The sequence below is a fragment of the Capra hircus genome, chromosome 7, assembly GCF_001704415.2.
Source record: "Capra hircus breed San Clemente chromosome 7, ASM170441v1, whole genome shotgun sequence".
NCBI lineage: Eukaryota > Metazoa > Chordata > Mammalia > Artiodactyla > Bovidae > Capra > Capra hircus.
The window spans coordinates 99,113,709-99,132,248 of record NC_030814.1 but is presented as its reverse complement, the minus strand read 5'-3'; the positions used below and the strand labels follow the sequence as shown (position 1 = coordinate 99,132,248).

The window sequence follows — 18,540 nt, the reverse complement described above, 5'->3', positions numbered from 1 at the left end:
GGAGTCCGACACAACTGAGCGACTTCACTTTCACTTTTTACTTTCATGCACTGGAGAAGGAAATGGCAACCCACTCCAGTGTTCTTGCCTGGAGAATCCCAGGGATGGGGGAGCCTGGTGTGCTGCCATCTATGGGGTTGCACAGAGTAGGGCACGACTAAAGCGACTTAGCAGCAGTAGCAGCAGCTGGGACCAGATGCCATGATCTTAGTGTTTGAATGTTGAGTTTTAAGTCAGCTTTTCTCTCTCCTCTTTCACTTTCATCAAGAGGCTCTTTAGCTCCCCTTTGCCTTCTGCCCTAAGGGTGGTGTCACCTGCATATCTGAGGTTATTGATCATTTTCCCTGCAGTCTTGAATCCAGCTTGCACTTCATCCTGTCCGGCATTTCACTAGATGTATTCTGCATGTAAGTTAAATAAGCAAGGTGACAATGTTCAGCCTTAAAATACTCCTTTCCCAACTTGGAACCAGTCTGTTGTACCATGTCTGGTTCTAACTGTTGCTTCTTGACCTGCATACAGACGTTTCAGGAAGCAAGTAAGGCAGTCTGATAATCCCCTCCCTTTAAGAATTTTCCACAGTTTGTGTTGATCCACACAGTCAAAGGCTTTAGTGTAGCTAATGAAACAGAAGTAGATGTTTCTCTGGAATTCTCTTGCTTTTTCTATCATCCAACTGGTGTTGGCAATTTAATAGGTACAGAATCACAGAATAGATGCTCATCAGTTTTCACTATTGATAGCCAGACAAAAAATAAAAGATGGTTACAATTGCAAACCATAATGGGAACATGATTAATCTAACAATATAAAATAATTACATACAATTTGGAGGGGTCAAGCAGAGTGATTTGGTAAGTGGAAAGATATACCTGGACATGTTTTCATCTGCTCAGCCAGTCTATGTCTTTTGGTTGGTGTACTTAATCCATTTACATTTTAGATAATTATCGATATATACGATCCTATTACCATTTTCGTAATTGTTTTGCGTGCATTTTCTCTAGGTAGGGCTTTTCCTTTTCTGTTTCCTGCCTAGAGAAGTTCCTTTACCATTTGTTGTATAGCTGGTTTGGTAGTGCTGAATTCTCTTAACTTTGGTTGTCTGGAAAGCATTTGACTTCATCAAATCTGAAGGAGAGTCTTGCTGGGTAGAGTATTCTTGATTAGAGATTCTTCTCTTTCCTCACTCTAAATACATCATACCATTTCCTTCTGGCTTGTAGAGTTTCTGTTGAGAAATCAGCTGATAGCCTGATGAGAGTTCCCTTGTATGTTATTTCCAATTTTCCCTTGTTGCTTTTAATATTTTATCTCTGTCTTTAATTTTTGCCAGTTTGATTACCATGTGTCTCAGTGTGTTCCTCCTTGGGTTTATCCTGCCTGGGACTCAATGTGCTTCTTAGACTTGGTTGACTATTTTCTTTCCCATGTTAGGGAAGTTTTCAGCTATTATCTCTTCAAGTATTTTCTCAGGTCGTTTATCTCTCTCTTCTCCTTCTGTGACCCCTATAATGTGAATGTTCATGCCTTTAATGTCCCAGAGGTCTCTTAGGCTGCCTGCATTTTTTTTTCATGCTTTCTTCTATGTTCTGTTCTATGGCAGTGATTTCTACCATTCTGTCCTCCAGGTCATTTATCCGTGCTTCTGCCTCAGTTATTCTGTTATGGATTCCTCCTATGGTATTTGTCATCTCTGCTTCTTTGTTCTTTAGTTCTTGTAGGTCTTTGGTAACATTTCTTGTATCTTCTCAATCTTTCCCTCCATAATTTTCCCGAGATCCTGAATCATATTCATTATCATTATTCTGAACACTTTTTGTGGACTGTTGCCTACATCCACATCATTTAGCTGTTTTTCTGGCGTTTTATCTTGCCCCTTCATCTGGGATGTAACTTTCTGCTTTTTTATGCTGATTAACTTTCTGTGGTGTGGTTTTGTTTTGGTTGCTGTGGGACTGTGGTTCTTCTTGTGTCTTTTGTCTGTCCTCTGATGGAGGAGGCTAAGAGGCTTGGGTAAGCTTAGCAGGGACTGGTGGTGGGAAACCTGGGTCATGATTTGGTGGGCGGGGCCTTACTCAATAAAGCTTTAATCCAATTATCTGGTTATGGATGGGGTTGCACTTCCTCTCTGGTGGTTTTTGGCCGAGGTGACCCAACCCTCAGGTCTATGGGCTCTATGGTCAGGTTAATTTCTCCAAGCGGGTTTACACCAAAGGAGACATTCCCAGACAGCTGCTGCCAGTCCCCTCTGTCCCTGTGATGAGCCCCTGCTGACCCACACCTCCACAGGATACCCTCCAACACTAGCAGGTAGTTTTGGTTCAGTTTCCTGTGGAGTCACTGCTCTTTTCCTTTGAGTCTTGGTGCATGCAAGGTTTCGTTTGTGCCCTCCAAGAGTAGAGTCTCCATTTCTCCCAGTTCTGTGCAAGTCTTGTAATCAAATCCCACTAGCTTTCCAAGTCAGAAAGATTCCCTAGGATTCCCAGTTCCTTTGTTGGGTTCCCAGGCTAGAAGCCTGACATGCGGTTTCAAACCCTCACAATGGTGGGTGATCTTCTTTTGTATTATTGTTCTCCAGTTTGTGGGTTACCCACCAGGTGGGTATAGGATTTGATTTTATCATGATTGTGCCCCTCCTACCATCTCCTGCCATTTCTTCTTTGTCTTTGGGCATGGAGTATCTTTCTTTGGTAGGTTCCAGCGTCCTCCTGTCTGTGGTTGTTCAACAGCTAGTTGTGATTTTGGTGCTTTTGCAGGAGGAGATGAGCAGAATCCTTCTACTCCTCCATCTTGAACCAGAAGCCCTGGACATGCTCCCTTTCACTTGTAGGTCTTTTCTTGGTTGTGACTCAGAAGGGCCAAGTCCTCTTTCGGTTTGACTCCTGGTCTGTCTCTTCAATTTTTCTACCTGGTTGCTAGTTATGACCCTCTCCTCAATCTGCTTAAGTATTCATGTCAAGTATTGTTCTTCTGAAAACAGAATTTCTGTCTCTAATACCAAGTTCAACAGTGATTCCTTGCCTGCTTGCTTAGTCACTAAGATGTATCCAACTCTTTGCAACCCCATGGACTGTAGCCTTCCAGGCTCCTCTGTCCACGGATTTCCCAGGCAAGAATAATGGAATGGGTTGGCATACCCAGGGAATCTGCCTGACCCTGGGTCAAACCTGAGTCGCTTGCATCTCCTGCATTGGAAAGCAGATTCTTTACCACTCTCCACCATTTCCCAAAAAAAGGACACTAATTTTGAAGAAAGATTTCTCCAAAGATAAGTAAATGACAATAAGTGCATGAAAAGATGTTCAACATCATTAGTCATTAGGAAAATACAAATCAAACTCACAAAAGGACATGTCACTTCATACTCATTCACTTAAATAATTAAAGGGACTAAAGACTGACAATTTTAAAAAATGAAAAGTTATGGAAAAATTATAACCCTCATACATTGCTTGTTGAAATGAAATTAGTGCAACCACTTGTAGAAGACAGTTTCTCAAAAGTTTTGACATGTAAGCACCACAGGACCCAGCAATTCTGCTCTTAGTTATATATCCTAAACATATGAAAATCCACACAAAAAAATTACATCAATGTTCATTGCAGCATTATTCAGAATACCCAAAGCCTGACAATGACAGAAATGTCTATCAACTGATGAAGGCATACCAAAATGTAGTATAGCCACATAATAGAATATTATTCAGCTATGAAGAAAGACTAAAAATGAGTTTTCAGCCATAAAACCATGTTGCAACATGAGGAACCTTGAAAACATTAAATGAAAGGATCTAGTCGCAGAAGACCACATACTGTATGATTCCATTTATGTGAGTATCCTGAACAGGCAGATCCATAGTGACAGAAAGTTGATTAATGGTACCCTAGGGCTAGGATCAGGGTTGGGATGCATGGAAGTGGGAATGAGGATTTCCTCATGCTAATGCGAATGCAGTTTCTTTTTGAGGAGTTGAAAGTGTTCTGAAGTTAGACTGTGATGATGGTTGCACAACTCTGTGACTATCCAGAGATCACTGTTTAAATGGGTACATTTCATTGGATGTGAAATCATATCTCAATAAAACCATAATTTAAAAAAAAAAGCAGTGGATGAGTTTTACAGCAGATAAAAAATTAAATTGAATAATCCAAGAAAGGCTCTTAAAACTATCTTAGGTTCAGAGGACTCTCAAAAACTAACACATTTACAGACTTCCCTGCTTCAACCCTGTTTATCTCAGGGATATCTATTCATCGGTCTTGTTTCTACTAAAACATGATCTCTTTGGGAATCTTCCTTAACCATTCTATTTCCTTAGACCCAAAACTGAGCATTACATTCAAAGATACATTGTCATAACCTCCCTTTTTTATCATTAAATTGTGTATCTCCTGCCAATATGGGATTTACATGTATAGTCTCTTCACCACTGTATTGTCAGAGACAATCACAGAACCTGTCAAAAAAGAGACACTTGATACTTTTAGAGTAATGAGTGAATTATATAATTATTATAGATCCATAAGGATAAATGCATTTTTTTTAATTTTTTAAGGAAGTAAGTTTTTTAATATCTGTTTTTAATTGGAGGATAACTGCCTTGCAGTGTCCTGTTTTGATCTGCCGTACAACAATGTGAATAATCCATAAATATGCATATATTTCCCCCTCTTGATACTACCTCCCGCCCACCACCATCCCATGCCTCTAGGTTGTCACAGGGCATTGGGTTGAGCTCCCTGTGTTATGCAACAACTTCCCACTATTTTACACATGGTAATGTATACGTTTCAATGTTGCTCTCTCAATTCACCCCACAATCACCCCTCATTGTGTCCACAAGTCTGTCCTCTATGCCTCTGTCTCTATTCCTGATCCACAAATAAATTCACCAGTACCATTTTTCTAGATTCCATATATATGCACTAACATGCAATGCAAATTCATTTTAAAATTAATTCTCATTGGAATGTAGTTGATTTCCAAAGTTGTGTTAGTTTTTGCTGTACAGCAAAGTGAATCAATTACCATATACATATATTCAGCCCCTTTTCAGATTCATTTCGCATATAGGTCATTACAAAGTATTGAGAACAGTACCCTGAGCTCTATAGTAGGTCCTTATTACTTATCTGTTTTAAATATAGTAGCATGTATATGTCAATCCCAGTCACCCAAGTTATCCCCCCTCCTTTCCTCCTTGGTAACTATAAGCTTGTTTTCTACATCTATGACTTTATTTCTGTTTTGTAAACAGGCTCATTTATACACTTTTTTTAAGGTACCGCATATAATCAATATCATATGATATTTGTCTTTCTCTGTCTGACTTACTTCACTCAGTATGACAATCTCTAGGTCCATTCATGTCACTGCAGATGGCATTATTTGTTTCTTTCTGACTCAGTAATATTCCATCATAAATATGTACCATCTTCTTGATCACAAATACATTTTTTATTCTCTCCCTTCTCAGCTGCTGGCTCCACTCAGAAGAGGGATTTAAATGGGGTTTCCTTGGACCAGTCTGTGCCATCTTCTCTGTGAGTGATGACATCAAGGCATCTTTAATACTCAGCTAAGCATCATTTAAAGAGGAAAACTAAAAGTGGGGGGGGGGCGTGGGTTGGTGACAGAGGTGACAAGAACAGGAGTATTCCTGGGTTACCACGGGATTGGTTGCATTTTCTAAGACCATTCTTAAAACTTAACACACTAATATGGTTAAAGTGTGGAAATGATGTTGGACAGGCTGGACAATGGACTGAAATTTTATTCAATAAATCTTTTCTGGTTTCCTGAAGGTCAATTTAGCTTTCTTTCTGATGACCCTTTGGATTTTGAAAAGCAAACTCTGTTCCCTCAACAGTGAGGTGTCCACCCTCCAGAACACGAGGTAAGATGGAGAGGAGACTGACAGCCCTGCAGATGTGTGGTTGCAAAAGTGAAGGCATGTGCCTGAACAGTTGCTTGTATCCATTCTCAGGTTTTCTAAGGAATCCCAGAGTAAAATGAAGGGAGGTGTCCTAAAGCAGCAAGTTCAGACCCAGTGGTGTTCTCGATCCATCTCTAATTCCAGTTTTGACCTTGTGACTTCCTCAGCAACATTCTCTGGACATTGTCAGCAGTCCTATGACAAATGTGCAGAGAACAATTATCTTCCCATGAAGCACTTAGAGGAATCTGTGACCACTTCCACAGTCTAGTACACTTTCACACCCCACATTTCAAGCTCGTTCTCACCTCTCTCCCACTCCTCTTCCTGGTAAAAATCCAGTGAACATTAAATCTTCCAGGAGGTTTAGGCAGTGCTTTGTTCCAGGAAATCTTGTGCATATCTGATGCTCTTTCTTTTGCATTTCTACCATTATCTTTTCTAAATTGTGCATCCTACTGTTTTGTTGTATTAGTCATTTGAGTAGATCATGAGCTTTATGAAAATAGAAACCTCGCCTTTGTGATGTTTAATGCACAGAACCAAACACAGAGTGTGATGCATGGTACTTCCTCTGGGACGCTGGTTGAATGAAATTAGGTATCTCCACAGAGGATCATAAAGCTTTTGCAACTTATGAAGTGTCGCTTCCCTTTCCATCCAAATCAAAATGTCATTCTAGACCTCAGTGGCATTTCTATTGTGGAGCATCATTGACAGCAAAGAATAAAACCAATCACAACCCAGTCTGAGAAGTCATTACCAACAGGAAAGGAAGGAGCATCCATGGGTGAAGATGAGAATGGCTCTGGTTGTGTCAGGAACTTACTTTCTCCTCCCACCCAGGATGCTGACATTTAAAGCCACAGCTCAGCTCTTCATCTTGGGATGCACGTGGTTTCTGGGACTCCTGCAGGTGGGACCGGCTGCCCACGTCATGGCCTACCTCTTCACCATCATCAACAGCCTGCAGGGTGTCTTCATCTTCCTGGTGTATTGCCTCCTCAGCAAGCAGGTACCACTGTCTTGACTCCCTCTCAGGACTCGTCCCATCCTCAGTCCTCTCAGGTGAGCTGACTCAGAGCATGCTTTGCAGGTCCGTGAGCAATACAGGAAGTGGTTGGAAAGAATCAGGAAATCCAAAGCCAAGTCTGAGAAGTACACGCTCTCCAGCAGGACCATGTCTGATGATTGCAAACACAGTGAGGTAAGATTATTCACTGCCCCCAGAGCACTTCACTAACCAATTCATTGATCAGCACATGCCTAGCACACTGGACAACTGCATATGAGCTCATACTGGGGGTGGTAAGGATTGTCCAAAGGACTTCAGTGTATTTTCCTTTACATCTCAGGTGATTAACAACAGATAACATTTCTAGATTTTTATCAATTTTTTCAAATTGCCCTATATTATGACTCCATGAAGAAAACATTTCCCAAACTCTGAGCAGAGGAATCAAGACATACATTTAGAAACAGATGGATTTTTTTTTTGTAAGGACATTTAACTGTTATTATATTCTATAACTTCAGGGTTAGGAAACATAGGGAGATGGTACTGCTGAGAAAGACTAGGCTCAACCAAATTTCATCCAGTCTGATAGGCATTTTGATCTTATCCTGACAGGTCCATCTGACAAGGAGATTTTTTTGACTGAACTCTTCTTAAATTTCTTTTCTTTTTTCCAAAGGAAATATTTATCTTTCTATGGTCTCATGTATCATTTTTTAAATATAACCTTTCCAAGTTATTTTAAAAGATCTTTGATTTTTCACAGAGCTAGGACAAATAATTTTGCAATTTGTATGGAAACATAAAAAACTTAGAGTAGACACAATAATCTTGAGAAAGAAGAATGGAACTGGAGGAATCAACCTTCCTGACTTCAGACTATGCTACAAAGCTACAGTCATCAAGACAGTATGGTAGTAGCACAACGACAGAAATATAGATCAATGGAACAAAAGAGAAAGCCCAGAGATAAATCCATTCACCTATGGACACCTTATCTTTGACAAAGGAGGCAAAAATATGTAATGGAGAAAAGACGATCTCTTTAACAAGTGGTGCTGGGAAAAACTGGCTGACCACCCATAAAAGAATGAATCTAGACCACTTTCTAACACCGTACACAAAAATAAACTCAAAATGGATTAAAGATCTAAACATAAGACCACAAACTATAAAACTCTTAGAGAAAAACATAGGTAGAACAGTTTCTGACATAAATCACAGCAGGATCCTCTATGACCCACCTCCCAGAGTAAAGGAAATAAAAACAAAATAAACAAATTGGGCCTAATTAAACCTAAAAGCTTCGCACAATGAAGAAAACTATAAACAAGGTATAAGGCAGCCTTCCGAATGGGAGAAAATAATAGCATACGAAGCAACTGACAACAAAGAATTAAACTCCAAAATATACAAACAGCTCATGCAGCTCAATACCACAAAAACAAATGACCCAATCAAAAAATGGGCCAAAGAACTAAACAGACATTTCTCCAAAGACCTATAGATGGTTAACAAACACAGGAAAAGATACTCAACATCGCTCATTATTAGAAAATGCTAATCAAAACCATAATGAGATACCACCTCACACTTCTCAGCATGGCTGCCATCAAAAAGTCTACAAACAGTAAGTGCTGGAGAGGGTGTGGAGAAAAAGGAACCCTCTTATACTGTTGATAGGAATGCCAACTAGTATGGCTACTATAGAGAACAGTGTGGAGAGTCCTTAAAAAGCTGGAAATAGAACTGCCATATGACCCAGCAATCCCACTGCTGGGCATACACACCAAAGAAACCAGAATTGAAAGAGACACGTGCACCCCAGTATTCATTGCTGCACTGTTTACAATAGCTAGGGCATGGAAGCAACCTAGATGTCCAACGGCAGGTGAATGGATAAGGAGGTTGTGGTACATATACGGAATGGAATATTACTCAGCTATAAAAAAGAATGCATTTGTGTCAGTTCTGATGAGGGGGAGGAAGCTGGAGCCTATTATTTAGAGTGAAATAAGTCAGAAAGAGAAACACCAATACAGTATATTAATGCATATATATAGAATGTAGAAAGATGGTAATGATGACCCTATATGCAAGACAGCTAAAGAGAGACAGAGGTAGAGAACAGACTTTTGGACTATGTGGGAGAAGGTGAAGGTGGGATAATTTGAGAGAATAGCATTGAAACATGTATATTACATATGTAAAATAGATGACCAGTGCAAGTTTGATGCATGAAACAGGGCACTCAGAACCAGTGCTCTGGGACAACCTGGAGGGATGGGGAAGTGAGGGAGATGGGAGAGGGGTTCAGGTGGTGGGACCCATGTACATTCACAGCTGATTCATGGCAAAAGCCACCCCAATACTGTAAAGTAATTAGCCTTCAATTAAAATAAATTAATTAATTTTTAAAAGATCTTTGGAGGGATTCTCTGGCAGTCCGGTGGTTAAGACTTGGCACCTTCACTGCTCTGCGCCCAGCTTCAGTTCCTGCTCAGGAAACAGATCCCTCAAGCTGCACAGAGTGGCAGAAAAATAATCATTTGAACTGTATCTTCTTTTTTATTATTTTACTTTATTTTACTTTACAATACTGTATTGGTTTTGCCATACATCAACATGAATCCGCCACAGGTGTACACGTGTTCCCAATCCTGAACCCCCCTCCCACCTCCCTCCCCATACCATCTCTCTGGGTCATCCCAGTGCACCAGCCCCAAGCATCCTGTATCCTGCATCGAACCTAGACTGGCGTTTCATTTCTTATATGATATTACACATGTTTCAATGCCATTCTCCCAAATCATCCCACCCTCTCCCTCTCCCACAGAGTCCAAAAGACTGAGCACTGTATCTTCTTATCCCATGGACAGCCTGAAGTGTTATTCTTTGAGCCATTAAGTGAGGACAACAGATACTTAGTTGTGTGTGTTTCAAGAAATTCATCATCTCATCATGTGAAAGAAGTCATGCTGGTGGACTCTTGGTTACTCAATTCCTGCAAATCTGGAATTTTACTGTGTCCCAAGGACTGATATTGAATCTGAAACTCCAATACTTTGGCCACCTAATGTGAAGACCTGGCTCATTTGAAAAGACCCTGATGCTGGGAAAGATTGAGGGCAGGAGAAGAAGGGGACGACAGAGGATAAGATGGTTGGATGGCATCACCAACTCAATGGACATGGGTTTGGGTGGACTCTGGGAGTTGGTGATGGAAAAGGAGGCCTGACGTGCTGCAGTTCATGGGGTCGCAAAGAGTTGGACATGACTGAGCAACTGAACTGAACTGAACAGTGCATTCCAAAAACTTTAAACACCTAAGATAAATCATAATGGAAAATAATATAAAAAGAATGTATATATGTGCATAACTGGGTCACTTTGCTGTATCCAATTATTAGAGAAACCTTGCCCCACTCAGAGCAGCTTCTTGTGGCCACTAACCAAGAAACAAAATTAAAGTTTAAAAGGAATTGCAGGTTATGATGGGGCTACAAAGAAAGAGCCCATCTAAAAGAGGGGTCATGTTGGGCACTCCCAGATGTCAATCTTGTCCTTGTCCTGCAGGTCCTATAGTGGCAGGGCTTATCTCCACACCGGGTATGGGAAAGTTGCTGGATAAAGTCACTCTGGTCCTTGATACTGAGGAACAGGCAATTGCACATGAGACACTTGGAGGTTTGCTGTGGGAAGTACCCCCCATCCTGATGTCAGACGGCATATCCACCTTCATCAGCAACAATAACACCCAGAACCTCAGCTCCCCTGCCACCTTGGTCTTCCAACATGTGAGTCCTGCTGGGATGCAGCTGTGGATGTGGAAGAGTCCTGAATCCTGGGCAGAGACTTGGGTTTCAGGGGGCTCCCCCACAAGTGCATCATATCCCCAGGAAAGCCCAGCATGAGCTAGCTTTGGGTCAGCATTTCTGAGCAATAGACCCACCAGCTCACACCTACTTCCTGTCCCTATAGTCAGTGATCCTTGGGCCAAAGAAGAAGCTGTACTGCATCTTCTGGGAGCGTGGCCAGAATGGAAGTTGTCACCAGGCCACCAGAGGCTGCAAGATGGTGGGAACCACCTGCCAGTGCACCCACCTCAGCAGCTTTGCTATCCTCATGGCCCACCATGCTGTGCAGAGGAGAACCTTCAGAGTGGCTGCATTCAGTGTGTGCTGCTGGGTAACAAATTCCCACCCATGTAAAACCAGAAAAAATTAAATCTTGCATGGTACAACTGGGATGGCTGCTCAGATTTTCACAATGCTGAAATCATTCTGTCCACCTGGACTGCATTCTTATTGAGGCTTGGAGTCCTCATCCAACCCTCTGACTTCTGGCAAAGCTCAGTTCCTTGTGGTCGTCGGACTGAGGTCTCATCTTCCTATCTGTCAGCAAGGGAGCTGGTATAGCTCTCAAGGCCTATATGTGTTCCTTCTCAGGTGGCCTCTCCTGGACCCTTCTTCTGGAGGCCACCAGAAGAAGCTCCCTTACATGAAAACTCTCTAAACTTTGAATCTTTTCTCCAAAAAGAAAAAAGCTCAGTTTGTGGTTTTTCTTTCTTTTGTAAAGAAAGTTCTTTTTTTGTTTGTTTGTTTCTTTTTTTCTCAAACTGGAGGATAATTGCTTTACAATGTTGTGTTGGTTTCAGTCATAAAACAATGTGAATTAGCCATGGTGGTTTAGTCTCTAAGTTATCTCCAACTCTTGCAACCCAATAGGCTGTAGCCCCCCGGACTGCTTTTCCATGGACTTTCCCAGGAAAGAATACTGGAGTGGGTAGCCATTCACTTCTCCATGGGATCTTCCCAACCCAGGGATGAAACCTGTGTCTCTTATGTCTCCTGTGTTCTTTACTGCATTTTTCATCACCACCTGGGAAGCCCACCCAGATTCGCATTTGACTTCAACCTGGAAGTGGTTATGTATACCGCAGGGGACAGTGATATGGTTGTCAATAGAATTCTCAATACCATGAGGGTCTTTTGGAACGGAGTGCACAGGGGCTGTAGAAAGAAAGATTTGATGATGGCAGAGGTCAGAGGGGACCAGAGGAACCAGTGAGTACAGGTGATTCAGGAGAAATCTTTGCCTCTTCACCTGACCGAGTGAGCTGCTTACTTTCTCTGGTTCATCAAAACCAATACTCTCTGGAAACCTGAAACAATCGGGAATTTACTGAAATAAAAGTGGCACTCACATGAAAGTAAGCATGAAATGACTGTAGCACATGCTTAAGAATCACAGGAGCCCCCAGAAGTTTCAACAACAATCCAAGGCCATGTTTCCTACAGCCATGTGACTAGATGTCAAAATAACCGTACTTAATACACCATTTTACATTGATTGAAGAGTTAAACTATTTGGGCTTTGAATGCCAAGACAATAAGAAAGGAACCATCTCCAGCTCACTTCGAACCCCAGACACTGAGTTCCTCTTGGTCCAAAAACCAAATTTGGTTTCTCCTACACGTGTCAATAGATATTTTACACAGTAAATACAATCTATGTATTTCTTATTTGTTCCTTCTTTTTTCACACATCTGACAGATTATTCTCTTGAGTCTACAAAGAGATTCTCCGTTATTTTTTGACCATGTGGTGTTCTGTTGTATAAATTACATATCAAGGCTCTTATAGTGAGTGTTTTGGTTAGATCATTTGCTAATACAAATAATGTTGCAACTGTTTACACTTACTTCATTGATCTCATTTTTGATTATGCAGTTAGGTTGGATACTGCATCAAATTCACAACTGCATGTTTGTAGACACTTCCATATTTCAATATCTTGAGGTCACTCCATCAACCCTGCCATCAGTAGTATGTGTGTGTGTGTGCTCAGTTTTGGTGAACTCTCTTGTGATTCCATGTACTGTAGCCTCCAAGCTCCTCTATCCATGGGATTTTCTGGGCAAGAATACTAGAGTGGGTTGCCATTTCCACTTCCAGGATCTTGCCAACCTAGGGGTCAAACTCACATCTCTTGCATTTCTTGCATTGGCAGGCAGATTTTTTATCCTGAGCCACATGTTTCCCTACAGCCTCACCACAAGGTTCTTATCAAGTTTTGTACTTTTACCCATCTGAGATGTAAATAGCATATCTAAGGAAAGACGTGTATCTTTGTATCCTTTTTATTATTAGTGGAAGGGAACATCTTTCTTTATGAGTCAGTAATATTTCAATCTCTGGAATCAATTTGTTCATATCCTTGGTATATTTTTCTATTAGCTTGTAGTACTTTTTGTATGGGTTGGGGGACACTCTTTAGATATGTTGCTGGTGAAACTAAAGACTCTCAAGTCTTACAGGACATCAAAAATCATCTGGAAGTCTTGTTATTCATTTGACATTTTACTGATAGATGTCATACCTGACCTAGGACCCAGCATACCAATTCATGCCCATATCTTTATTCATGCACTTCCCACTACGCTCATCCACACTACTGTACCTGGTGAAATCAGGTTCATTATCCACTTATCACATCTTCTAAGAAGCCAGGGGGGTCCGTTGTTTTCTTTTCATTAACACAGAGAGAATCATCTGGACAGAGAATGCTCTAGGTCATTTCATGGAGAGGACAAAGATAGGGACATCTTCGGAGGGACCAGGGCAGAGGGACCTCCCACTTCACAAATATAGCTGACCATTTGTATTTGTCTTCCCACTAGATGGTAAGATTTGTGAAATCAGAAATCTTGCCTGTCTTATTTTTCATGCACAAGGTCAGCACAAAGCCATATGCACAAAACATCCACAGTAATATCAGTTGATTGAAACTGGGGATATTTATTGAACATCATAAGGTTACTGAAATTTGATAAGGAATCCACTGAATCTATAGGTCAATTTGCTGCAATGCTACCGTATTAACAATATTGTCTTCCGATCCATGAATATGGCCTATTGATCCATTTCTTTGGGTCTTCTTTGACTTCTTCTGACAATCTTCTTTAGTTTTCGGTGTAAAAGTTTTGCACTTTCTAACCAACTGTCATTTTTACATATTCCTTCTCAGGAGACTTACATTAACGGCTAAATCAGATGATCTTGTATCCTGTTCGGCAAGGAAAATTCTGAACCGTCATCTTTAGGCAAAACTTTTAAAATACGTTTTCATGTTTGTTACATGAACTCTTCACAGAACCATTGTGTAAGGAAGTATGATGGGAATTCTTGAAATTTAGATTGCTGGGAGAATTTTGCTTTTCTACTCCATATGGTATGCTCGCCTCACTCTCAGCATAGTCAAAGGGATCTGATGCAATTCCTCAGTTGCCTTAGGTTAAATTACCTGCTTCAACCTTTTTCTACAAAGTTCCTCAAGTTTATAGGTATATGAAGATATTTGAAGGTATATGATAAGGAAAATGAGCTTCAGAAAACTGTCTTAAAATACCATAAGACAGGAAAGTAAGGTTCAGATACCTACATGGAGGGTAAACAATTGCTATGATGTCCCAAATTTTTCCTGGATTATGTCCTAAAAACACTTGAGTTACAAGCAAGCAGGACGGTTTCAATACATACATATTTCAACTTCTTCACCCTCCAGCTAAAGATTACTAACTTATGCATGAGAAAAATATATTTTACTACTCACCATATGTGTGGGTGTTTGTAAGTCACTCAGTAGTGTCCGACTCTTTGTGACCCCGTTGTCCATAGCCCACCAGGCTCTTCTGTCTATGGAATTCTCCAGGCAAAAATACTGGAGTGGATAGCTATTCCTTTCTTCAGGGGATCTTCCTGACCCACGGATTGAAGTCAGGCCTCCTGCAATGCAGGCAGATTCTTTACCACCTGAGCCACCATGAAAGCTCGGTACACACCATGTACTGCACTAAATTAGGAGATCTAATTTCTAATTTCACAGAGCTTGCATGTTAAAGAAAAGGCTTTGTTAAGAGTAAAATCAGAACCCTGTAAATAAATAAAATCTCTACATCCTGACAATTGTAAGATGTGCTGGGTTAGAAAGACTATATTGCTACTGCACATGTTTTAAGTTTTACTTACTTGTATAACAAACTATTTCACTCTCAGAATGTGATCTTGGCAAGATGCAAGTCCAGTGGGACAGAGAAATGTCCCATGGATATCCACTGACCAGATTTGTATCAATTTAAACCAAATGGAAAATGACTTTAAATGATCATAACGTGTTAAATTTTAAATATCCATGAGTACATAATGATACTTAATATATTTGAAAATAAGTGTACAAGATACGAGAGAAGGCAATAATGACAATTTTTCAGTATCCTGTAAATCACCACTAAAAGCACTGGGGGAAATCTTGTTGAAAGACTGGCCAATCTCACAATGCTAAAGAATTCTCTTAAATGATTATTGATTTATTACAAACACCAAAGTGTATTTAGACCAGATAGGCACCAAACGAGCTTAATGATCAATCTTAATATCAATAATATCACTCTGATGTTATATATTTCTTGATTAGACATGAACTGAAAATATCCCATTTGTGCTAAATAAAGGTTTGTGTCCATATCATAAGAATGTGTGTGTGTATGTGTGTGTGTGTGTGTGTGTGTGTGTGTGTGTGTGCTGTCGCTTCAGTCATGTCCAGCCCTCCAGACTCCTCTCCATGGCATTCTCCAGGCAAGAATACAAGAGTGGGTTGCCTCTCGTATTGATCTCTTCCAGGGCATCTTTCTGATTGAGGGATCAAACCCTCATCTGCCTGTGTCTCCTGCATTGCAGGCAGATTCTTTACCCACTAAGCCATCGGGGAAGCCCAATCAATTTCACCTATATCTAATCTAAGCTTTAGACCAAGACTTAGCAAAGTATAACCTGCAGGCAAATCCAGGAAGCTGCCTGTCTTTGCAAATAAACTCTTACTGGTTCATAACCACACTATTCACTGGTTTATTGTCCATAGTTGCTTTCAGGCTACAGTATGAATTGAGTGCTTATGAAACAGTCTGCAAGACCACAAAGCCAAAATCTTTTACCATCTGGCCCTTTCTAGAAAAATCTTTCTGGTACCTGTTCTTTGAGACAAGACTTTCAGTACACATGAAACACAGGGGAAAGGCATACAAGTTAAATAACCATGATGAAGCAGTCAGGCAAATACAAAACATAGGAAATTTTTCTAATGTCAGTACCATTGTAAACAGCACATAAGGCTATCTAGATTAAAGTGCTGAAAGTGGCACGGCAATCAAATTCACTGTCAGCTTTAGTAGTAAGAGGGTAACAGGCAAGAAGGCCAGGGGTCTCCAAACGGAGCAAATAGACTGCAAGTGTCAGACATTTTTTATCTCTTTCTTAAGTGTCAGGAGGAAAAAAAACAAGTGCTCGATTTTTCCCCCTTCTTTATATGAATTTAAAGAGTTTTTTCTTAAAATTCTGTATTGCCATGATGACACCTGGCTCCATCTGAACTTAACTTTTCTCAAACCTTGAGCTAACCAATGCGTGTTTCTTATGGAAATGTTTGTCTTAAGCTATGTTAATGAACTATGTATTTACCCCAGACTCTGTCTTTCTTCAAGTCGGTTTGCTTAAGACTCAGAACCAATGAGGGCTCAACAAACCTGTATGTTTCACTCATACATTGTTCTCCTAATCTAATTAATGAATCTATATATTTACTTGAAAACCCGCCTTTCTTCACGATTCATGTCAATCGTTTTATGGCCCGGGATGACTCACCTGATGCTAATGTGATCTCAAAATGCATGTTGTGGGTGAGGGACCTGGTGCCACTCTGAGTTTTGAGATACCTCCTTTCTCTAATTAACAGCTTGCTGATAGGTATATAGCATGCAGCTAAAGGCTAGCAGGGGGCACTCTCTGCCCCCTTCTGGTGTCTATGTCAGAAGCTTTCTCTATCTCTTTTTACTTTAATAAAACTTTATTGCACAATAGTTCTGAGAGAACAAGCCTCATCACTGGCCCCAGATTGAATTTCTCTCCTCCGGAGGCCAAGAATCCTGGCATCTTTCATGGCTCAGCAACAGCCTTTCAGTGGGACTCAGATTTGGATATATGCTATAAAAATATTTTGGAAACAATTGGGATAAATTGAATGTGTATGAAATATTTAAAGTTATTATGAAATTTTTCGTTGGATATAATAGCATTATAATTATGTAGAGCATATTCTATAAATTCTTCAATGTTTGATGAAAATATATTAAAGAAAAAAGAGTTACAGTATGTTCCCTGAAAATCATGTTTTAGCAGGAAAATACATGTATGTGTAAATACACTGTGAAAGATTTTTAATATGGCATTATGTGAATAACTGGTCTCAAGGTAGAGTATATATAATTTTATGTGTCATTACACAAAATTCTCTCTGTTTAAACTTATAAATAAAATCTATCATAAAATAAATGCTTAATTAATTATTAATTCCTAAAATATATATACTAATGAATTTTGAGGTTTAGAAAACTAACTTTGTAAATAGATATCTTATAAATATATGGATTTTTATTGCTATATGGTGATGATATAAAATCTAAAACTTAAAAATAACATTATTATAATACAGGAGGAATAGAGGGTATTTCCACTTCTGCTTAGGAAATAGAAAATGGCAACCAGTAACAGCAAACTCATAAGAAATATCCAGATAAACTACAAAGTCATTCATTTTCTTGGACTCAGAGAGAGCGGATATACAGCAAAGTAACCTGAACTCTGAGAAAAGACACTATCATCCACGGACAGACCATCAGGAAGGAACACTGATACACATATGCAAAGCCCAAAAAACAATGATCTAGCTGTCACAGATGATTAGGAGGAATTCATTTAAACTTTTAATCAGAGAAAATGCTTTCATCTTTTCACTGTTCAGTATGATGTTAATTGTGGGTTTTTCTTATATGGCCTTTTCCACAAAACTAGAACAAAAAAATTTTAATGTGTACAGAATTGCAAAAGCAACCTTGAGGAAAAAAAAACAGAGCTAAAGGAATCAAGCTCTCTAATTTCAGACTACACTACAAACGATAATTATCAAAACTGCATAGTACTGACACACACACACACACACAAAAACAGAAATACAGAACAATGGAATAGGATAGAAATTCCAAAGATAAATTCATGCACCCATGGTCACCTAATCTATGACAAAAGAAGGAAAAATATACACTGGAGAAAAGACAGTGTCTTCAATGAGTGGTGTCAGGAGAACTGGACAGCTACATATAAAAGATTGACATTAGAACACTTTTAAACACAATACCAAAAAAAGAAAATCAAAATGGATTAAAGACCAAAACGTAAGGCTAGATACTATAAAACTCTTGGAGGAAAGCAAAGGCGCAATGCCCTTTGACAGAAATCACAGCAGTATCTTTTGGGGTTCATCTCCTAGAGTAATGGAAATAAAAATAGAAACAAACAAATGAGACCTAATTAAAATCAAAAGTTTTTGCACAGCAAAGGAAACTATAAATGAAAAGAAAAGACAACATACAGAGTGGGAGAAGATATTTGCAAATGATGCAACAAACAAGGAGTTAATTTGCAAAATAACAAATAGCTCATAGAACTCCATATAAAAAAGAAAACAACCCCACT

General features: G+C 39.8%; 1 protein-coding gene across 1 annotated transcript in view; it reads left to right on the top strand.

The window, feature by feature from the left end:
* Nucleotides 1–7,231, top strand: part of LOC102180663 (adhesion G protein-coupled receptor E2) — a 46,252-nt gene extending 39,021 nt beyond the window's left edge. The window contains 5 exon segments of the mRNA XM_018051687.1: nucleotides 5,481–5,547; nucleotides 5,809–5,900; nucleotides 6,786–6,954; nucleotides 7,036–7,152; nucleotides 7,154–7,231. Of these exon segments, the coding sequence (XP_017907176.1) occupies nucleotides 5,481–5,547; nucleotides 5,809–5,900; nucleotides 6,786–6,954; nucleotides 7,036–7,152; nucleotides 7,154–7,231 (523 nt within the window).